Source organism: Pyrus communis, chromosome 9 (assembly GCF_041283825.1).
Source record: "Pyrus communis isolate YQ-2024b chromosome 9, ASM4128382v1, whole genome shotgun sequence".
Lineage (NCBI taxonomy): Eukaryota > Viridiplantae > Streptophyta > Magnoliopsida > Rosales > Rosaceae > Pyrus > Pyrus communis.
In genome coordinates, this window is record NC_142573.1 from 9,980,367 (window position 1) to 10,003,163 (window position 22,797).

General features: G+C 36.8%; 2 protein-coding genes, 1 long non-coding RNA gene and 1 pseudogene across 53 annotated transcripts; 2 read left to right on the plus strand and 2 right to left on the minus strand.

The window, feature by feature from the left end:
- The first annotated feature begins 1,421 nt into the window (after positions 1–1,421).
- On the plus strand, positions 1,422–3,597 carry LOC137740218 (uncharacterized). 2 transcript variants are annotated; one of them, XM_068480056.2, is made up of 3 exons: positions 1,422–1,971; positions 2,409–2,569; positions 3,343–3,597. In XM_068480056.2, exons 1-2 carry the CDS (start codon positions 1,584–1,586, stop codon positions 2,537–2,539), a joined length of 519 nt encoding a protein of 172 aa, XP_068336157.2. In that variant the 5' UTR covers positions 1,422–1,583; the 3' UTR covers positions 2,540–2,569; positions 3,343–3,597. The 2 variants fall into 2 exon arrangements, with proteins under 2 accessions (XP_068336157.2, XP_068336156.2); XM_068480055.2 differs by having other exon boundaries at positions 1,442–1,971; positions 3,314–3,597.
- Positions 3,598–5,549: 1,952 nt separating this feature from the next.
- On the plus strand, positions 5,550–6,103 carry LOC137740525 (uncharacterized). Its single transcript, XM_068480374.2, has one exon. It carries the CDS (start codon positions 5,602–5,604, stop codon positions 6,031–6,033), a length of 432 nt encoding a protein of 143 aa, XP_068336475.2. The 5' UTR covers positions 5,550–5,601; the 3' UTR covers positions 6,034–6,103.
- A 1,349-nt stretch (positions 6,104–7,452) lies between these two features.
- On the minus strand, positions 7,453–10,382 carry LOC148694211 (disease resistance protein RPM1-like; annotated as a pseudogene).
- A 299-nt stretch (positions 10,383–10,681) lies between these two features.
- Positions 10,682–15,464, minus strand: LOC148694212 (uncharacterized). 50 transcript variants are annotated; one of them, XR_015966629.1, is made up of 11 exons: positions 15,129–15,442; positions 14,875–14,936; positions 14,296–14,366; positions 13,486–13,543; positions 13,208–13,267; positions 13,055–13,123; positions 12,307–12,338; positions 11,836–11,890; positions 11,639–11,701; positions 11,237–11,303; positions 10,682–10,836 (listed from the first exon to the last, which is right to left on the minus strand). It is a non-coding gene; the product is annotated as an uncharacterized LOC148694212 (long non-coding RNA). The 50 variants fall into 50 exon arrangements; XR_015966632.1 differs by having other exon boundaries at positions 11,237–11,361; positions 12,428–13,267; positions 15,129–15,464; XR_015966631.1 differs by having other exon boundaries at positions 11,237–11,370; positions 12,428–13,267; positions 15,129–15,464.
- Positions 15,465–22,797: the final 7,333 nt, after the last annotated feature.

Below are 22,797 nucleotides of genomic sequence, written 5' to 3' on the forward strand. Positions count from 1 at the left end.
TGAGTTTTCAGAAACAAAACTGTGAGGGCATAGTCGGGGCCCAAAACGGACAATATTGTGCTACGGTGGAGTCGAGCCCAGGATGTGGTGAGGGTCTGGGCTGGGATGTGACACTAAGAGCATCTTTAAAGGAAGAGTCAAAATGTCTATATTAATAATGAGTTAAAAATGACAACATTAGTGGTTTTTCAACCGAAATGTCTATTTCTAAATAGCATGATAAGGATGTCAGTAAAGGTGGTTGCTATCAGTTTTAACAACTTCTAATCTATTTTTAATGGCTAATAAATGATTTTCTGTCACAATAATATGATTGTGTAAATTCTATTATATCTAAGATATTTTTAGTGGCTAATAATGTCTATTTTGAAGTGCTAATAATTGAAAATGTTTTAAAATCTTAGCGACCATACAATGATTAAGAATACAATAGCAAAAGAGAAAACATGACCCGCAAGTCAAACGATGTACTAAAAAAAGGAAAGAGATTCTGTTCTAATCTCTTCCATCAAGGTCACCTAATCAAGTGATGCAGACCTTTAAAATTTGATCAAACGGTTAAAATTATTATAACTTTTAAAGGGCCCCCTGTTTTTAGCCATTGGATCAAATTTCAAGAATCCGGATCACTTGTTTCGGTGGCATTAGTGGAAAAGATTAGGAGAGGATCTCTTTCCCTAAAAATGGCAGCATACCAAAGCAAACCAAAATCTCTTTCCCTAAAACTCCACCTACTTGAACCATCATCAACACATATTGATCACCTCTAGCGACATAAAATGGCAGCATACCAAAGCAAACCAAAATCTCTCGTAAATACTTCAAATAACACAACAAATTAAACTTGTGTTTTTGTGAAAGCTAAACATTTTAAAACTCACTAGTCCTTAAAACAAATAAAATAAATTAAAATCTAAACATTTAAAACTCACAAGTATTTAGATTCACATAGCACTTCAAAGCGTGTTGTTTGTCATCGTAGTGTCACCGTCAACCACATTGAACAAGACACCGTCATAAAATACTTGTCAACCATATTGAGATTTGAGACAATCACGTAGAAAAGCAGAATAATTGTGTTGGACTAAAATCAACAACTACTCAGCAAAATTCTAACAAAAAACAATTATACGTAAATGCAACGGTGACAGAGTGAAAAACAGAAGACATAAATTAATTTTCACACGTCTATATTGTTTTGTTCTAAACATCATAAAAAATTTTAATTCAAAACGAAAGTTCCATTTTTTCTTAATCTGAATGCAATAACAAAAAAGAATATAAAGTCTTTGGGTGTTCCAAATTGACCAACTCATCAATAACAAAAAAAAAAAAAAAAATAGTAAAAAAAAAAAAAAAAAAAATATAAAGAATTCACCAATAAAAAAAAGCTTTTGACGGTACGGTCGGGAATGTACCTATATAACCCTCTCGCTCCTCCCTCCCCCCACCAGTCCACCGTCTCTCTCTCACACCATCCAGCACTCTCTTTCTCGCAAACACACCTAAATTTGCTCTTGATATTTTCCTCTTATCCAAACACCCCCTCAAAATCTCCCCTCTCTCTAGCAATTCTGTCATCAATGGCAAGGTCGATTTCTCAAACCCTTACCCTAACCCGCCACCTCTCCTCCAAATCAACGCCGCCCTCCTCCTCCCGCCTAATAAACCTGCGCGCCCAATCCACCCTCCCTTTTCACCATGACCCACCAACCGACTCCTCCGCCGACTCGCCTTCCGATCCCCTTCTGCGCAAGCTCGAGGACGCCATCCACCGGATCATCGTCCGCCGATCCGCGCCCGATTGGCTCCCCTTTCTGCCCGGCGCCTCCTACTGGGTCCCTCCCCCACGGTCGAGATCGCACGGCCTGGCTCAGCTGGTCGATAAGTTGGCTAACCCTCTGAGTGAGGAGGAGACCATGTCTATGACCACTGTTAGAGGATGGCCTTCTTCTGCTTATTTTATCGAAGGTTTGCTTCCGTTTTTCGATTTTATGAATTGGGTTCTGTTCAAAATTGGGTTTTTATCCTTCAATTAATTGGGATTGGAAATTTATTATTTTGCGTTGTGGTTGATTTAATTGAATCATCTAATTCGTTTCTGCATCTGGGTTTGGTTCTGAATTATGCATTTTTCTCTCTTTAGGTGAGAATATCAAAAATCTAAAAGCGTTTACGGATTGATCATATTTTTAGGCATTGATCTTGATTTGTTAATGATAAAAAGTAGCTAGAATGATTAAGATAAAGGAATTATTCTGGCTTTTATTTTTTATTTTTTATAATGTATGTCTTTTGGGGCATTGGATGGATTAAGAGCTTTTGTGATAAAAAGTATTGAAATCTTTTGTATAATAAATGATTTTCTTACAGTGGTTGCTTATGCTATGCTTTCCTTTTCTTTGTAGGTACATCTCCACAACTGATGGAGCCTGTGATTGTGGTTCAGAGTTCTGATGATGTGCCCAATCCCCAACCGACAGAGACCGGGGATCAAAGTTCTGACAATGTGTCCAAGTCTGAGGATGAGGAGGGATGAACCATATAGTTCTCAAAAGCGGCATCTGAGGTGAGTTTTAAGAACAATTGGCTGAGTTCTGTATTGTTGACAAGAAATATGTTTACTCAATTAGTAAAACTCAATGCCATTACGTTGGGTTTCATCCCGTGGAGTATAATGGTTTTAACAACAAATAATCAAACTAATTTGGGGTTAAACTGGATTAACCTAGGATTTTTGTGGAAGTTTAAGATTACCGAAGTTAAGCTGCTTCATATTCAAAGACTAAAGAGAAATGCTTTCATCTTTCCTAAGGTAGAAAATATATTTCCGAATACTAATTAGGTTGATCAATAGTTCTGTATGGAGCATACTGAATTACAGTCTGTGCTGATAACATCTATTTTGACCTTGTTCATCCTGATTTAAAGCTGGCGTTTAGGGCCGTAGTTAGTTCACCGACCACTGTTAAATTTTTAGGAGAGGTTTGTGTGTGCTCTTATTATGGATCCTAATAATATCATTAATAGTTGAATTCATCTATCTCTATGTCATAAAAGTTGGATTTGGAGAGCTTCAAACTTGATCCTTTAGTATAACGGTGATTTTAACCTGAAATGAGTTGATGCCATGGGGGCTGATCTTAGGACAAAAGACTTAAAATCTGGTTGTGAATGATACTGCTTTTTATGTTGTATTGCTTATGCTTTCCTGATAAGCAGCTTATAGATGGACTGTTCCTTGAATTTTACTATTTGCTAAACTAAGCCATTGCTTGAAAGCTAATAATACCTTGGTTGCTGGGATACGCAGGCTCATTTAGTCTTGTAAAATGTATGTAGGACGACGAAAGATACATTGATGAAAGGCATTTTGTCAAGGTCAAGAGCTGTAGAGATGCAACCTGGTTAGCGAGGTTGAAGGACTTCTATCCGAGTTCAAGATTACAACCGAAAAGGAGTTTACTGTAATTATTCATGAAGTATGTACAGTTGATCATTGTAATGTGTTTTCAGTTGAATTGTATGTCATTTGTACCTACGCCCGCATGGTAAATTTGATGAATCCAAGTTTTACCATCAACATTTCAGTTTTTATCTGGATGTCCATGTAAATATACTAAAGAAGTACGCCAATCCTCTCTCTCTCTCTATACCTATTCCCGCATGGTTACTTGTCCCACAGAGAAGTAAACAGAAGGGTTTTATGAGATGATCGACGAGACTTTCGTCCTATAAAACAGCTGCAAGACATTGCTAGTCCAGAAATTTTTTACTCAAATCCTTTCCTTCCTTTCCCGGCCATGACCAACTACGCTGCATGCTCTCATCTTCTCATTTTATAATTTTTCTCATAAATTGTAGCGCAACTATTACTGGAGGTGGAGGAAATCATTTTATTGAGTTTAGTTTCAAATTCCTTTTTAAAGAAAATCTGATCGGGAACATGTAGACAGGAGAAAATTAATTCCACTAAAATGGAGGCACTTTCTGGTAAACCTGCAACACAAGAAAATCCAAGTTCGCATAAATAGTACTATTTGAATTTATGAGGTGGAAAACAATGTGCTTGAACTTGAAAATCATTTGAGCCTTTTGTTTTGGAACAATCGATAATATCTACACTAAGGGGGTGGGAGAGTTGCCAAGTCTTATTATGGCTTTCCATAATATGTGGTTCAACTTCGCCTTTGGCGAGCCACTTAGTATTACGGTCTAGTGTTATACCTCCCCTTGTAAGTGAGGTCTTAGGTTCGATTCTCGCCAAAATCAAATTTGTCACATCCCGGCCCGGGGTCCACCACATCTCGGGCCCGCTCCACCACGGTAGCATGATATTGTCCGCTTTGGGCCCCGACCACGCCCTCACGGTTTTGTTAATGGGAACTCAGACGAGAACTTCCCAGTGGGTCACCCATCCTGGGAATGCTCTCGCACGCTACTCGCTTAACTTCGGAGTTCCGATAGAACCCAAAGCTAATGAACTCCCAAAAGGCCTTGTGCTGGGTAGGGATGAGAATATACATATAAAGATCACTCCTCTGGGCGATGTAGGATCTTACAATCCACCCCCCCTTAGGGGCCCAACGTCCTCGTCGGCACACCACGACCAGGGTTAGACTCTAATACCAAATTGTCACATCCCAGCCCGGGCCCCCACCACATCCCGAGCTCGACTTCACCGTAGCACGATATTGTCCGCTTTGGGCCCTGATGACGCCCTCACGATTTTGTTTCTGGGAACTCACACAAGAACTTCCTAGTGGGTCACCTATCCTGGGAATGCTCTCGCGCGCTACTCGCTTAACTTCGGAGTTCCCATGGAACCCGAAGCCAGTGAGCTCCCAAAAGGCCTCGTGCTGGGTAGGAATGAGAATATACATATGAAGATCACTCCCCTGGGCGATGTGAGATCTTACAAAATTTAAACCATAATATTGCTAACCCATTGTGTAACTTAGCTCACTCTCTCACCATTTTAGCGTTAGATAATATCATTTGTTAAAAAAAAAAAAAATTGCATTTGGTGAAAATCAAATCTAAGACCTCTCACTTACAAATGAAGAGGAATACTATTAGACCATATTACTAAGTTGCAAAAATCATTCAAGTTATGGATGATGTTTCGTTGTTCATCACTGTTTGCTGTAAGTTGTGTTCCCTCTCTACCGATTTGTTGTGCGGTGATCGAATGAGTATGACAACTTTTAACTGTTTTGCTTAAGACATTGTCGCATAGTGTTACCAGTTCACTCATGTAATAATGTGTATATATCTATGTATTAATACTAAACCATATTGGTACAAATGAGACAAGCTTAAAAGCATTTACTGGTAATTTACTAGGAAAGAATGAATGACAATAAATTTCAGAACCTGTCCAACAGTTATAACGTTTTACTCTAGTACTAACGCTCGTCAAAACATAGAAAACTGCATTAAAACTGTACAAAATTTAATTCCATTTGTAACCTACTCCCCGAGCATCAAAATTTCTATATAAATCCTTACCCTGTATCTTCTCCAACATCAACACGTCCAATCTGCCAAACCCTTTTTCTGGGATAGCACAAAAGAGAAGTTCCAAGCTTCCTAATAGCCATGTCTAGACAAGCTCAAGCACTACTTTCACTACTCCTACTGGCAACATGTGCAGCAACCGGGGCGGATGTGCCACCACCGCCCTTCCCGACCATCCCAAGCCTATTCCCGCCAGGGACCCCAAGTCTGCTGCCAACCGGCATCCCAGGCCTATTCCCTCCTGGGATTCCAGGGCTTTCTCCGCCGGGAACCCCGGGTGAGGTAGCAAAGTGCTGGTCTTCACTTCAGAACATTCCAGGGTGTGCATCGGAAATTTATACCACAATCTTGACCGGTAAATTTGCACTAGGCCCTGCTTGTTGCAAGGCTTTCATCGAAGTTGATCAGAATTGCTTGCCGAAGTTGTTCCCATTGTTTCCTTCCATTCCTACATACCTCAAGAGCAGCTGTGCTACTGCTGCTGCTCCTAAAGCAGCTGGATCAAGGCAGTAGTAACCGAGTAGGCGGTTGAGATGATAATTTTTACAGGAAATAAGTAGATCTTGGTTTCAATTAGGTATAGCCGTGCATGGTTTTTCCTTTGTTTACATTGGGAGCCAGTTAAGTTGGTAGGTTTTGGAGGCTTTAGCCTTCAGGATTGTGATTTGCATGATGGATCTAATTATAATAAGATAATAACCGGCTAATGGTCTCATCAAAAAATATAGTCTCTCTCTAAAGTTTTTGGTTTTGAAAGTGATACACGCGATGGTGGGGTCAGGAGGGGTTAATGGAACTCCAAACCTTGGTTGCAAAGATGAATGCTCTTAACCAATTAAGCGAAAAGTCTCTCCCTTTCAAGTTAAAAAAAAAATTACAATTTCACGGTATAAATTCCGATTTAAAGTTTCTCGAGAAAAAAATTGGATAGTTAATTGATCATTATGTGAGATAATTTGTGGAAATGTCCTCGGCTTGGTCAGTTTTTATGTGAGAACCTTGTTGTCAAGTGGCTACCATGGTGTTATCTCACGGTCATTAGGTAAAACATATCTTCTGAATAGTGGGAACACCTAAAGAATCAGCACTTCTGGGTTCCCCTTTCATATCTCGTACCCGTTACATGTTGTTCACAGGATGAGGTGATACAGGAGAGTATTCGTGTGTTCTATATATCTATGGCATGGTAGGCGCGTCGCTCTCCAAATTACTTGATTTATCTTAAATCCTTTCTTCTTCCTTTTGCCCAAGAACAACCGTGCTGCCATCAACAGGAAAAATTTGCATATATTCCCTAGCTCCTCCTCCAAGGGAAATTAAGATTTTGTGGCTTCACATTACCAAAACTCTATGTGTCCCTCATCTTCTAAAATTTAAATTTCTAATTTTCTCATATTTTGTAGCTCACGTGATGTGGGATGAGATAATTTTATAGAGATTCTTGTATGCATATACTATTTTATGACACAAAATCTGGGGACGTAGGTTATGTGAAAGTTTTGAATACGACGTGTTTTTCACAATAATTGGTAATGCGACTAGTATGTAAGATGTTGGATGTATATGAGAAGGGCTTTATACGCGTTCATGGTATCGAATGAACTTTTCCCTTCTCTTATAACATAGTAGAAGTTGTCATTGACATCTTCCAAAACCAACTTCAAATCATTCGTGTCTTCCAGTTCTAAAATTCCTCTATTTCTCGTACCTTGAAACCCAACTCTTGTTCTGTCCTGGTATCCCTTTTGAAATTCCAAATTTTGGTTACTTGTTCTACATCATGAGCAATCCAAGGCATCAAAATATATATAATGCATACATGAATATCAAACTGATCAAGATTATTTACAAGAGTATTTGCAACTATCTACAAGAGTATTTACAGTAATTTACAATGTATGCAGCATCTCCTTTAGTAATATCAAACTGATCAGGTGAAGTAAAACATTACTTCCAACGAGTTTCAAGTTCATTGCTCTTCACGAGAGAAATGATTTGAGGAAAGTTTTCTCCTTCATTCAAACCCTCCAAAGGGTAGAACTCCACCGGGACTCTCTCAAGTTGGTGAAATAAATTTCCGGGACATGCGCAACCTTCCAATAATCGTTGCCTTGTTCATGTGGAGTCAGTGTCTTGACTAACTTTTCTGGCATATAAAATAATTCAAGCACCTTCAGCTTGTTCAGGTGTTCAATCCCGGATGGCACCTTCTCTAACTACTTACAGTGCTGGATACTAAGCTTTTCAACGGACGGCATTGCTCCCACCTGCACCTCTATACATCTAAGCTCATCAAACTCACCAATGCCTAAATGTTTGAGTTTCTTAAATCCTCCAGCTCCAAAACACAATGTGTCTCCTTCAGACACCTGAGATAATTCGAGATGTACTAGGATGGGCAGATACTGAAGGAATACAAAGGGATTGTCCTTTAACCTACTCCATTTCAGATGTAACTTGACAAGGCTGTCTATAGAAGGTATCCAGTGAGGCAATGTGTCCAATCGTCCTTGCAAGTATAAGCGCTGAAGCAGTGGAGGGGGAGAATAAATATGTTGCAGGTCAATGATCTCATCCTCTTCTACCAAAGTTATGGACAAAGCGCGAAGTGTGGTCAGCTTTTCGACGGATGAACATAGAGCCTTTCCGTCTTGTTTCCTCAAATGTACAATGCCTAACCGTCTCAACTGAATTAGTTTCCCTAGCTCCCTTAATATGGCACCTCCATCTTGGTTTACCTCAATGAAACAAAGCTTTTGAAGGCAAGTTAAAGCCCCTATGTTTGCAAGCAACTTAAAGCCACATTTTGTCTGAAAAATTTCTCTACGTAAAAATTCATAACGATATACTAAAAGATGACATAGAAGTTGAAGCTTCAGAATTTCACCTGGGAGTTCAGTGACCAGAGAATGCTTCAGATCCAAAGTCTCCAGGTTCTGAAGCGTCCCTATAAATTTCAGAATGGTTTTCACCCCGATACCTTTCAAGCTTAGATACTTCAAAAAGAAAAGGTTGACAGCTTCAACTGGAAAAACATTTAGAGGTGTGCTTTGCAAATCCAACACAGTAAGAAGGCTAAAACCTCCAGGAAAAATTGTTTGCAGTAGTGGCTTCTCAGTAACTCTTGAACATAAACAAAGAACGTAGTTGAGAACCGGACCTGCTTTTCTGTATGTATTGCAAAGAGTTATGCAATGACAGGCATCAGACTTTATCAGGCCATGGTATGTTTTGCTCTTTAGCTATTGTAGCAAAGTCCTGATCTCTTATCTTGGAGGTGATAATCTCACGGAGAAGATCATGGACACGAAAACTTTTGACTCTTCCATTGGACGTTTTCTCCGCTACTTGAATCATGCTTCTATTCACCAGTTCATTGAGGTAGTCCTCTGCAACATCTTCCTAGTGTTTTGCCTTGTTTTGCTTCGATAAAACCCTCTGCCATCCATAACCGAACAAGTCTCATATTCTCGATTAGGTGCTCAAGTACAAGAAGCAAGACTTGAGATAGTAAGGTAAGTCATTAAAGCTGAGTAAAAGTACTTTTTTCAAGTCCTTGAGTTTGTCATTGCCCTCCATTTCAGCACCAAGGTTATGGCCAACCATATCCCACTCGTCAATCCTGCGCTCATTTCAGCACCAAGGTTATGGCCAACCATATCCCACTCGTCAATCCTGCGCTTGTCTTTGGTAGCCAAAACACCGCTGACTGCCACAATAGCAAGAGGCAGCCCCTCACACTTTCTTAAGATAGATTTACTGATTTCCTTTAAATAAGGAGGGCACAAGTTCCCCTGGAATGTCTTCTTGCATAGAAGCTCCCATGACTACAACTGCAGCAAGGGCTCCAAATTAAAGACTCTACCTCCAGATTCTTTGCTAGTTGTCGAGGCTACATCAGCTTTTCGAGTAGTTAGTATGACTCGACTACCACAAGTATTGTTAGGTAAGGCATACTTCAGAGAGGCCCATCCGTCCATGTCCCACACATCGTCGAGAACAATTAGGTACCTCATTTTCTGCAGGAAGGCCTTGATTATTGTTTTCAATTGATTGTTGTTCATATTTTTTGTTCCTTGCGGAACTGGCCTTCGGATGACTTTGTGGAGTTGTTGAATCATGTCTTCGAGGAGTTCCCCGAGTTTAAAAGACTGCATAACCGTGATCCAAGCGCTTACTTTGAAATGCTTCTTCACTTCTGCTGCATCATAGACTTGCTTCGCCAAGGTTGTCTTCCTTAGTCCTCCCATTCCAGCCACAGAAATTACTTCTCGTCCGGAACCACCGATGACAAGCCACCCTACCATCTACTTTATAGGCTCATCAATGTAAACTATATCAGTTTTCTCCAATAGTAGAGCATCACCACAATGGTCCTCCCACATTTGACCTGCAGTTGAAGAGCCTGAACCTTGTTCGACCATATTAAACTTGTGACCTGGTCTCCTATAAACCTCCGAGATTTTTCTGATTCTCAAGTTGATGCCTTGTAACTCAGCAGCAATTGGGTATTGAGATTTCATGTTCTTAATGCAACACGAGAACCTATGGATGGAACTGTATAACCCCTTCCCATGATCATGTGCCTGGAGAAGTGTAAATTCGTCCAGAACATCTTCGCTGTCGTGAGCAATGTCTCTTACTTGCTTCACCCATACTTTGACTTCCTCATCACTCTCTTCAAAAGCATCAGCAACCCTCAGAAACGCAGTCATGCGCTCCAGTTCCCCTCTCAGATACACGATTTCTTCCCTAACCCCTCCCAAAAGTTGCAGATCATTTTCGAAAAATAGTGCAACCTTGTCGAGCAGAAACTTCACTGCACTCTCTGCCATTAACTCTCTCTTTACTGTTTCGATTACCCTTTTTTTCTCACCTGATTCTCTGTTCCAAATTGTATAGAGTTATATAAGTGAGGGGCAACATATAAATATTCAAAAGAATGCAGATGCCTTTTAGTGCAAGTAACAGAATTGAACAAGTAACAACGATCGGATTTTAAATTGTTTGTGACAACGCAATCGGATTGTAGTAATTTACTAGAAAGTGCTACCCGCGCGATGCTGCGGGATTATGATATGTTATAGTAAAAACATATGAAAGATCATGTATCTAATGGTCGTGGAGCTAATAATCATGCACCTAACACTGAACACCTAAATGTCATCAAACCAATGTAAACTTTTATTTAACTAAGTTCTTAGCACTTCAGTTCAATCTTAAGTTAAAAAGAGTAGTTCAATTGACTAAAATTACACAAAGGAAGGGAGAAAGACAGAACAAACAGTTGCAGAAAAGTGTATAGTGACATTGATCCTGCAAGTTAAATATGAAAAATGTTCAAAAGACTGTAAAAGCTCAAATTATCCCTAGCATGAGTAGATTAACAATGAAAAAACCAAATTTGTATTAGTTTATATTGCTTAACACTTCAGCAAGAAAAAATGGAAAGAAAAAAATATTTTTAAATATCCGGTGATTAAGTGAATGACAGTGAACATTATACTTGGTATAACATGAATATGCATGTGCATAGTAAATACTAAGCAAGAATATGCATAGGTAAGTAATACCCATCAATTAACCATTTTAATTAACACTTCAAAAAAATTGTTCACGTATAAAAAATCTAAATCCCTTGTAATAACAAATTATTGGTCAAAATACTACACTTTGAAAATATATAATAAAAGAAAAATAGGAAAACGATGCTTACCAATATGGACATATGGATTGCTTCTGAAAGGATGTTATATGCAAGGCTATTATCCGAATGACTTTGTCTGTAATAAGAAGAGTAACTGACTTAAAAAGCATCATCATTGCTACTTGCTACTCTTCCTACATAATCTAAGAATATAATTAATCAAATAGATACGGAATCACATTGACCATAAACTATTACATGTAATTAAAAAAAAATAAAGAGGAGAGAGAATCGTGAAATAACTCAAAAACCCTAGCCCAAAAAACTAATTGTTACGCAATTAGATATTTTTTAATAATTGCACATGTAAAGTTTTTTCTTAATAAGTAAGATGTCATAAACATGATATTCCACACTTATTAATTTGATTGTCTCATTTTGAAAGGAGGAAAATAAAAGCAGATGTCTTACTTTTCTCAACAGCAAATCTATTGTTTTTGAGAATCTCTGCAATTGTGACAACTGTGGTAATAGCTGCAGTGGTACAATGAGATATTAATCCTTGCATCAGCTTTAATACTAAACGAATCAAATCTAGAATGAAGAACGGTAATATGCATGATAAAAAAATTATTCTAAATGTTGGGAAAAGGGAATGAGAAGGTTACATTCGACTGGATTCATAATGCCCTAGTAAGGGGAGTTGGTATCATGAGACATCATCTGATAATTTAATTTTTTTCAAGAAATGGACAGATGTAATCATCAACTTACACTTTTAAAATGTAATAGTTTATAAAATTCAAGGCTTGAAAATAAAAAGGAATTACTCTGTTGAATAGAGAGGAATCAACATTTAGAGATAGGAAAAGGTTGATCTTTTGACCTGCTAGTCTAGTAATATCAAGCAAGACAACGTCTTCTATTCAAAGGTCAATTATTTTTCTAATAGAAAACTGTATGTTACATAAATTTATTGAATTAGAATCAAACTAATGAGATTAAAGTGAAAATTTAAAACTAATGCACAAAATGGATTTGAGAGGCTAAATTTTTTTTAAAGTAAATAGGAAAAAATAAGGTAAAATTGTCGAGACATTTTATTATACTAAAGCCCTTGGATAGTTTGAAAATCTTACCCTTATTCATTCTTCACTCTCACTCTATTTTGCTATACATTAACACAATAAAATATAATCAGATGCATAATTATTAATCTACAAAACAATAAGAAATTAATATAAATAAAAAATGACAAACCTATTACTTTGCATTCTCATTATTGCAGATACCCGATAATTCCTATCACCAGAAACTCTTACTTCATATGAGCCATATACTCAATATCAACACAAAAAACCAAAAACTCATAGGAGCTTCCTTCTGAGAATCTCAAACTCTAACCATTTCAAAAAAAGTTCTTCGCATTTCCTCAAATACGTGCTAAACTCTCTCCTACTGCTCAAAATCCAAATGAGTACTTAAGATATACAGAACCACATTTAAGTTAAAGCTATACTGCACTAAATGACATTCAAAACCACAAACACCAAAACAAAGATGAATTCAACACCTTGAATGTGTAATACTCATATCTAAATCCAATTTGAAACATAATTTTCGCCCTTAAATTTTTTTCAACAAATGAACAATCAATTTAGGAAAGCAACTACAATGCAACTGAAGAGCTGTTCGACTTAGCTCCATTTTGTATGGCCAAAAGCTTGAAAAACAGCTTAGAAGCACAATTCCAAATATTACCAAAAGCAAGCATCTTTGGGGTAAAGAGCCCACTTTCCCAAACAGAGCTTTAAGTTCATGCCACATGATTCGAATTAATTTATCACTAATATAAGTTCTAAAATGGTAAAAAATGAGGAAATACACCTATCACCCTGTTCACTGTGATCTTTGAAATCCAAGTTCCACTACGTAACCCTCTGCATAGCTGCGTAACTTCCAGTGACAAACACGGTTTCAGAATATATAAACTTCAGAACTTAATTCATTCTATAAAATAGAATAAAAAAGTTGATTTACACTTGTAAGGCATGCTCCAATGTTGATATAAAGTTGAGTCAGTTGATTTGTGACCACCAACTGTAAAAGAAAAATGTAAATGCTAAGTTAGTTTACATGTTTAAATCTTTTGGTAAATGCTAAGTTATGTTATTATGTATGATGGCATGCCAAAGACCAAATAAAAAAAATAACAGTAAAGAGTTAAAACTCAAAGTTGAAATACCATCTTCAATGTACCATCATATGCTAGCATTTAAAGTTGAATCGTTAAAATTTAAATCCTATGATCAACTCACCTTTCTTAATCTTTTCTGGAGGAATAAACAGAACGTTTCTTCTACTCTTCTTTAACCACTGCACTAAAAAAAACATTAATGTTTAAATATTAAAATTGAAGATCTTAAATTCATAAGTTAAAAACTTAAAAGCTAGTTAAAATAAACATCCATCACAATAATAGCACGGAAATTAAGTTGTTTTATTTCTGAGCATTTTTTTGGTAATCGAACAGAGGAAATCTGTGTTAAACTAAACAGGCAATGGTTGTTAAATTTAGTTCTTTAAATTTATAATTTTTTTAACATGTGAGTTGATCCGTACTTTTTAATTTGGTTTGGAAATGGGGTAAGATCATGTTGGTTTAAAACAATTGTTAACATGTTATGGTGGAATATATTATACCAAGGATTAAACAAATAGTTGTCATTTATTTCTTGCAATGCATTCACTGTTAATGAATAGTGACATCAAATTGATAAGTTTGTAGCTACATAGGAAAAAAGACTAATAGGTATTATGCACATAAGTAATCAACCAAAAACTCTTTCCACATCAACTAATCAACAGATTTAACTGTAAAAAAAAAACAAAAAAATTGATTCCAAAAACCTCTGTAACTATTGTAATTTTCAGTTTCTAACTCATTCTTTTGATCAATATCATCTGAATCAGTGTAATTTCGTCAAATTCTAATCCATATGATCACTTGTGTGCCTAAAAAGTAATCGACTCTTAACAGCAGCACAAAAAAAAAAAAACTTGGAAAAACGAAGTTGTGTGCCTAAAGGCTTCGTTTTAAAAGACAGAGAAGGGCATAAGAACTTTACCTTAGGAATTTTCCCAACTCCGCTCAACCTTTTTACCCACCCTAAAAAATACTTCAAATCCGATCCACCTACTAAAACACACCCAAAAAAAAAAAAAAAAAATTAGCAAACTAATAAACTTAATTATATATGATCATTTCACCACATATTTCAAATTAATTGGTCAAAATATTAATTAATTAAAATGAGTTTAAAATAAATATAAAAACCAATAATAATAGTGATTGTCCATTTTCTGCTCCCTGGGCTTTCCACTTGGAGTTCAAGATAGCACGAAACCACTAAAAAAAAAAAACTATTCAATTTATGAGACCAGAGAACAAAACCAAGCAAACACCACCAATGCAACAGAAACAACACAGTAAAACAGAGTTTTAGAGAGAGAGAGAGAGAGAGAAAAAAAAAAAAAAAAAAAACAGTGGACTTTAATTTTACATCGATCGAGCAATCGATCTAGACGAAAACCCTAAATCTCGAAGACCAAGATTTCCTAAAACGAAAATTCGAATTAGATGGAACAACCACACACAAATCATCGAAAAAAAAAGAAGAAAAGTTTTGGAGAAAAAACTCAGAGACCTTAATCAGAAGGGGTTTGCAAGGTTGTACACAAAAATCCTAAAATTCGCACACCAATTTTCCTGAAACAAAAAAACCCAATCAGATCAAACCACCACACTGAAAACATCAAACAAAAAAAAAAAAAAAAAAAAAAAAAAAAAAGAAAGGAAACAATCAGTGCAAAACGCAAAGACTTTAATTTTACAGCGATCGATCTGCAAATTTCTTCCCAATCAAAAAAAAGACAAAAAAAATATAAGCAGAGAAACCACCTGAAACAGTGCAATCACCCGGAAAAGAAACTCTTTATACGACACACGATCGACGCAGAGAGAGAAGCAGGGAAACACGAAGGATTGACGCAGGGAGAAAAGCACGGAAACAGAGAGGAAGAGAAAGGGAAAAGCGACGGAAGAAAATGGAAGAGAGTTAAGCAAGGAAACACGAAGATCGAACAGGGAGAAAAGCAGAGAGAAACAGAGAGCAGGCGAAAGGGAAAAGCAACGGAAGAAAATGAGAGAGGGTTCGAGCACCTTCCCGTATGTAGACTCACTCTACCAAGTGGTAAAATCGCCAATTCATGTAGCATCTCTTAAAGGGCTGAAAACCATGCGTTAGATCAGGGGCAAAACCGGATTGGCACTGTTAATGAACAGTGCCAATCCACCGGCTTTTAGTATATATAGAATTTGTCCATGAGAGTCCCTAGAAAATGCCTCAAATTTTGAAAAATCCAATTATTGACTAGCGAGAAATGTAAGGAAACTCTCAGAGTGGGACTCTTCATGGAATTTCTGTTACCTCATAGTTTAACGTCAATTTCTGTGCTAACATTATAAAACGTTGTGCCTAAAACATGAGGCGACAAAGAATACATAGAGAGTCCCACTTTTGATAGAATCTTCTTAGCATTCCTCTCGACTTGTTATCCACACGAACCAAGATCATTTTTCCAACAAAAGGGTTAGGAGGTTACTATTCACATCCATTTTTACCTCCCACACACCCTTATTAATTTTTTTCCTACTATCTTCTTCACTTCATCCAATCCGACAATTGAAAGTTGAAAGAGGTGTATGAGAAGTAAAAATTGAAGTGTGGCTAGCACTATCCAATACTTAACAAGTTGCGTGCAATTGCATTGCAAGTAAACGATAGCATGACTACAGTTTTTCCAGCACCAGATAAAACTGAACCGAATCTTCTAAACAAAGAAAAATAATATGTTTGGTTAATCTAATTTACATAGATGAAAATATGTGTGTGAAAGTGACACACAATAAACAAAGGAGCGAAACGAGCTAGTGGACTGAATATCCATTCGAACAAGTAATTAGCTACTGTTGTGGTTGCTTCTGCAGGCAGCCAATCTCAGTAACTACCGGATAATTTCATTTGATTGTGAATATACTTTGAGATTCGAAAGTCAAAGCAAAAGCTGCTTTCCCGGAAAGCCTCAGAAAGCAAAAGCTGCCTTCATTTGAAATTGCTCGGTAAAAGTGTTAAGTAACTTCCTAACTCTTTTAAGTCTATGACAAAATTTAAAATATTCTCAAGCTTTGGTAACAGAATTGAACACAGCGACTGGATTTTAAATTGTTTGTGACAAAGCAATCAGATTGTAGTAATTTATTTGTCCATGAAATTCCCTAGAAAATGACTCAAATTTCAAAAATTCAATTATTGACTAGCGAGAAATGCTAAGGAAACTCTTAGAGTGGGACTCTCCATCGAGTTTCTGTCACCTCACAGTTTAACGTCAATTTCTGTGCCAACGTTATAAAACATTGTGCCTAAAACATGCGGCGACAAAGAATATATAGAGAGTCCCACTTTTGATAGAATCTTTTCAGCATTCCTCTCGACTTGTTATCCACACGAACCAAGATCATTTTTCCGACAAAATGGTTAGGAAGTTACTATTTACACCCATTTTTACCTCCCACACACCCTTGTTAATTTTTTTTCCCACTATCTTCTTCAATTCATCTAATTCGACAGTTGAAAATTGAGAAAGGTGTATGAGAAGTAAAAATTGATATGTGGCTAGCACTATCCAATACTTAACAAGTTGCGTGCAATTGCATTGCAAGTAAACGATAGCATGATTACAGTTTTTCCGGCACCAAATGAAACTGAACCGAACCTTCTAAACAAAGAAAATAAATATGTTTGGTCAATCTAATTTACATAGATGAAATAATGTGTGAAAGTGACTCACACAATAAACAAAGGAGCGAAACGAGCTAGTGGAGTCAATATCCATCCGAACAAGTAATTGGCTGCTGCTGTGGTTGCTTCTGCAAGCAGCCAATCTCAGCAACTACCGGATAATTTCATTTGATTGTGAATATACTTTGAGATTCGAAAGTCAAAGCAAAAGCTGCTTTCCCAGAAAGCCTCAGAAAGCAAAAGCTGCCTTCATTTGAAATTGCTTAGTAAAAGTGTTAAGTAGCTTTCTAACTCTTTTAAGTCTATGACAAAATTTAAAATATTCTCAAGCTTTGGTAGATTTTTATACAATACATATTGACTGTGTAACTTTTATTCTACCGGCAGTAAGTAATTTTCAACGGCCAGTGCCAAGTTACCAAGATTAAAAGGAAAACGAAGAACAGATTTACGATCTCAATGAAGAACAGATTTTCTGTAACCTAGTTGCTGCTATAATTAAAAGTTATAACGTTTAACTGCTCTAGTAATGCTCTTAAAAATGAAAAACTGTTGTTAGACTAAATAAAAAATTTAATTCCATTGTAACTTACTCACCTGAGGACTGTATAAATCCTTGGATCTCTTCTTCAACATCGACACAGCTAATCTAGTTAACCTTTTTTCTGATACTGATATAGCACATATGTAAGTGCCAAGTTTTTTCCGGCAACGATGTCTAGAGAAGTTCAAACAAAGTATTAATAATAATTTACATTATTATTAATACTTTGTTTGAACATTCCATCTCAAGAATACCCCTTCCCAACAAACATTCCATTTTTCGATATTATTAACTTGTTGGACTCTAGAACGGCCTTTATACCGTTCTTACATAATAAATTTGCAGACACAAGATTCTTTCTAATTTCTAGAACATGTAGCACATCGAGCAATGTCAATTTCTTCCTAGAAGTAAACTGAAGTTCAACGGTTCATTTTCCTAGAACTTTGGCGGAATTATGATTCCCCATTAAAACCTCTTGATTGGTCGTTGATGTTTCATATGTCTTGAATTGTGCCTTATCATTGCACACAAGTATAGTAGCCCTTGAGTCGAGCCACCAATCGGAAGATTTTATTGCCGCTGCCATATTCAGTTAGGTAATCATGCCAATATGTATCATTGATACCATTGCAACTATGTTATCAATTCCAGAATTTTCCACCATATTTGCGCTATTGGTCTTATTGGCATATTCCTCACTTGCTTTTATGTGTCTACAATCATGAATGTAATGGCATTTCTTTCCACAATGGTAGCAAACACCATCTTTTGATTGTTGTTGGAATTGTTCTTCTTAAACTTCCATTTGTCAATTTTGACTTTGAAGTTCTTTTTGTATTTGTTTCCTTCGACAATATGAACTTTGGAGGAATCTTGATTTGCAAAATTCTTATCACGATTTCGAGTTTCCTCTTCAATTTAAATACCTTTTTGCAAATCTTTCAAACTAATATCTTCCACCATGTGTAGAAGTTTCCTTCTATAGTTATTCCATGTTTGGGGTAATTTTGCCATAATAACCCCAACTATCATAGGATCCGGAATAATTATTTTAAGTTCGCAAAGCTTTGAGACCAAGACCCATAATTCATGAACTTGGTCTAGGATGAGTTTGTTATCAGACATAGTGAATTCATAATATTTAAACATTAAAAATTTATAGGTACCTCTTTTCTCGGTTGTGTACTTGTGCTCAAGTGCTTCCCAAATTTCCTTTGGAGATTGAATGTGTGATTGCATATCATATAAGCGATCAGAGGATGCGCCTGGTATGCGATGCCTTCATCAAAGCCATGTTATCAGACTTGTTCTCCATGATGAAAATAACACTTTAAGATTGTTAGAGAAAATATAGAAATATAGAGAATAATCTGAATGATGACTTTGAGGTACGACTTGAATCGTTTCCTTAAAGTGTTATTTGTCCCCACTTGAATAAGTTTGCTAAAGGGTTCTTGGCAAATCACTTTCGAGATATAACAAAGTATAGAATATTTGATTAGTAAAACCGAATTATATTTCCTTAGAAAGAATTAGAAAGAAATTGTATGAATGTGATCGAGAGAGAAGAGAGCAAGGAATGTAGAAACAACTTTATGAAATTGTGTGTGAAACATTATGTCATAATAAGTATTTATAGACATTAAAATACCCATTCATCGAGGCCTTTCATTTTAGTTGAAGATGCATAATTCTTCTTAATAGTGTTGACCCAAAAGACATGTCTTCTATTTAGAATTTTCAAAAAATAAATATTGAGTAATTATATCTTTTAATTCTACTCATACAATTTAAGTAAGCACCATATCTTTTAACCAAAAGTTGCAGTTCAACAAAAAATACAAGGTTGAATTAAATCCAACCTTTTGGTACTATCACTTTCGCGCACACATGCTGCACAATGCAGCCCCAATATATATTCTATATATTATACTCATAAATATACATATATAACATATATATAATATATAGTATGTCATATATTCTTGAAACTAACTAATTGCTGCAATGCTTCACTCGAAGAGAAGCAACAGTTCGGCAACTACCCAACTTTTTAGCCAACAAATATATGAATATATAAGATTTCTGTCACCCCACAATTTAACGTCAATTTCTGTATGATGTTATAAAATATTGTGCCTAAAACATGAAGCAACAGAGAATACATGAAGAGTCTCTTTTTTGAGAGTTTTTTTAGCATTTCTCGACTTTTTATCCACAAGAACTAAGATCATTTTTCCGACAAACACTTGTTACCTCCTACACACACTTGTTGATTTTTTGCCATCAATCTTTTTACCTCCCACACACACTTGTTTATTTTTTGCCATTAATCTTCTTCAATTCATCGAAAATTGAGAGAGGTGTGTGAAAAATAAAAATAGGTGTGTGGATTGTATTATCCCATACTTAACAAGTTGCGTGCAATTGCAAGTAAACGATAGCACAACTTCAGTTTTTCCGGCACCACATAAAACTGCACGGGACCATCTAAACAAAGAAAAATAATTCGTTTGGTCGATCTAATTTACATAGATGAAAATATGTGTGTGAAAGTGACTCACACAATAAACAAAGAAGCGAAACGAGCAAGTGGAGTGAATATTCATTCGAACCAGTAATTAGCTACTGCTGTTGTTGCTTCTGCAGGCTGCCAATCTCAGCAATTGCTGGATGATTTCATTTGATTGTGAATATATTTTGAGATTCGAAAGTAAAGAAAAGCTGCTTTCCCAGAAAGCCTCAGAAAGCAAAAGCCGCTTTCATTTGAAATTGCTTAGTCATAGTGTAAGTAACTTCCTGACTCTTTTAAGTCTATGACAAAAGTTAAAATATTCTCAAGCTTTGATAGATTTTCATACAATACATATCGACTTTGTAACTTGTATTCTACTGGCAGTAAGTAATTTTCAACTGCCAGTGCCAAGTTACCAAGATTAAAAGGAAAAACGAAGAACATATTTATGATCTTGATTAACAGATTTTCTTGTAATTTTGCTATTTTAATTAAGGAAAACTAATGAAAATGACTTGAAAACTTTGAGTTTTAACGATAAAGACAAAATAAAGGGTAAAGTGAATAGTACCATGATTGACTTTTTAGTGTAAAAATGTGGTTTTTCGTTAAAGTGAACATTCTTGAGAGCTTTTTGTTAAAATTCCCTTATAATTAACTTTAGTAATGCTCTTAAAAATAAAAAAACTGTTGTCAGACTAAATAAAATTTAATTCCATTGTAACTTACTTACCTGAGCACTGTATAAATCCTTGGATCTCTTCTCCAACATCGACACAGCTATAGCACATGTCCACATCCATGGTTTCAGGTGCTTTGCCCTTATTCTTGAAGTTTGGGGTCTTGGGAGCGAGGTTTGGGCGCTTCTGGGCTCGGTTTCCTCCCTTAAGTGGGCCTTGGCTCTGTTGGCCTTGACGGGGTGGCTTCTGGCTGCCCCCACCACGCCTATGTTGTCATTTTGGGTGTTGGTTCGTGCTATAGTGTGCTTCAGGCACAATAGTCGCCCCAGTAGGTTGAGCTTGATGATTTTTCATCAACAACTAATTCTACTTTTCAGCAAGAAGTGAAACATAGATCAAATTCGAAAACTTAGTGAACTTCTGAGCCCTATATTGTTGCTACAGGACAATATTAGTAGTAGAGAAGGTCGTATAGGTCTTCTCTAGGAGATCCTCTTCAATCAAGTTCTTGTTACAAAACTTAAGAAGTGATCGGATTCGACAAACTTCAAAATTTTATTCCTTCATAGACTTAAAGTCTTGGAAGCGTAGATGTTGCCAGTCATGTCTTGCTTCAGGTAAGAAGATGTCCTTTTGGTGATTAAAACGATTAGCCAAAATAACCCAAATGCTCGTGGATCTTCCTCAGCAAGGTACTTGGTTTGTAGCACATCATGAATGTGTCTTTGGATGAAGATCATGACAATGGCTTTCTCAACTTCGCTAACTAGGATGTCTGTCTCATCTTCAATGGCGGGATGCAAATTATTTATGGTGAGGTGGAGCTTCACATCTTGGACCCACTTAAGGTAGTTCCTTCCAGAGACCTCTAAAGCAGTGAAGTCGATTTTGTTGAAATTCAACATATTCCTTTCACAAAATAAAGGGATAAGATGTGGTTAGTGTAATGGAGAAAAAATCAATCCATATGTATTGGTTTAAATTTTCATGAAAAAAACTTCGGCTTTTCATGGGTGATGTTTTTAAAGAAAACTTCAGGTTTCGAAATAATTATGAACTTCAGGTTCATATGTTCCTACAAACAAACATAGATATATACAAAAATATGCAAATAGAACTTCAGTTCATTATAATAATTGAATTAATTATTTGGACTTCGGGCCAAAATTAAAGTGCGGATGAAAAATTATAAAACCCAAATTGTCTAAAAAAAACAATTAAAATCGGGGGCCCAAAATAATGGGCCAAAGCCCACTACTGGGCTTATCAAATTTAGTGTCGTGGTCCAAGCCCAAAAATTGGGCAAGGTTGGGCTCGGGCCTAGCATGTAGGCAAGCCCAACATCACAAATAAGTGGATTGCATGCGCAAGCCCAAAATAAGGCCCCATGAAGGGCATTGATCTAGTGTGATGCATACATGGATGCACCAACGTGTAGGCTGGGATCTGGTGGGGCATAGACACATATACAACAACAGAAGTTGTGTTTGTGTGTGACATGGTGCATGGAAGAAACAGTAGGAGCCCAGAAGGGCTTAACTAGTTCTCGGGCTGGGTTATCACCAAAGCCCAAAAGGCTGGTGATGTGGGTCAAGGCTCTAAGCACAAGTAGGCCCAATAAAAAGGGTGTTGTGCAATATGGATCAAAATGAATCCGAGGCCCATTAGGGCTCGGGTTGGATCTTCAAGCCACCCCAATGATGCTGGGTGTGGGAATCTGCTGAAGATGGTCAATGGCACCGCTTCAGGCGATGTTCCATGGTCGGTGCAAGCCTTGGTTCATCGGAGAACCAAGATTGGACGACAAAGGTTGAACCTCAACGTCAAGGGTGTGAGAACTAAAGGGATTCGAGTGAATCCTATGAAAAAATCATGAAATTCTTCTAGACTTTCGAAGATTGTTGGTGAAAGCGATGAGTTTCGTCCAAATCACACGACTGTTGGTCGTGTTTTCGTCGGAAAAGTCCACGGGGAGGACCTTGGCTTCAAGCCGAGGGTTTGGGATGGGGACGATGGTGCCTAAAACA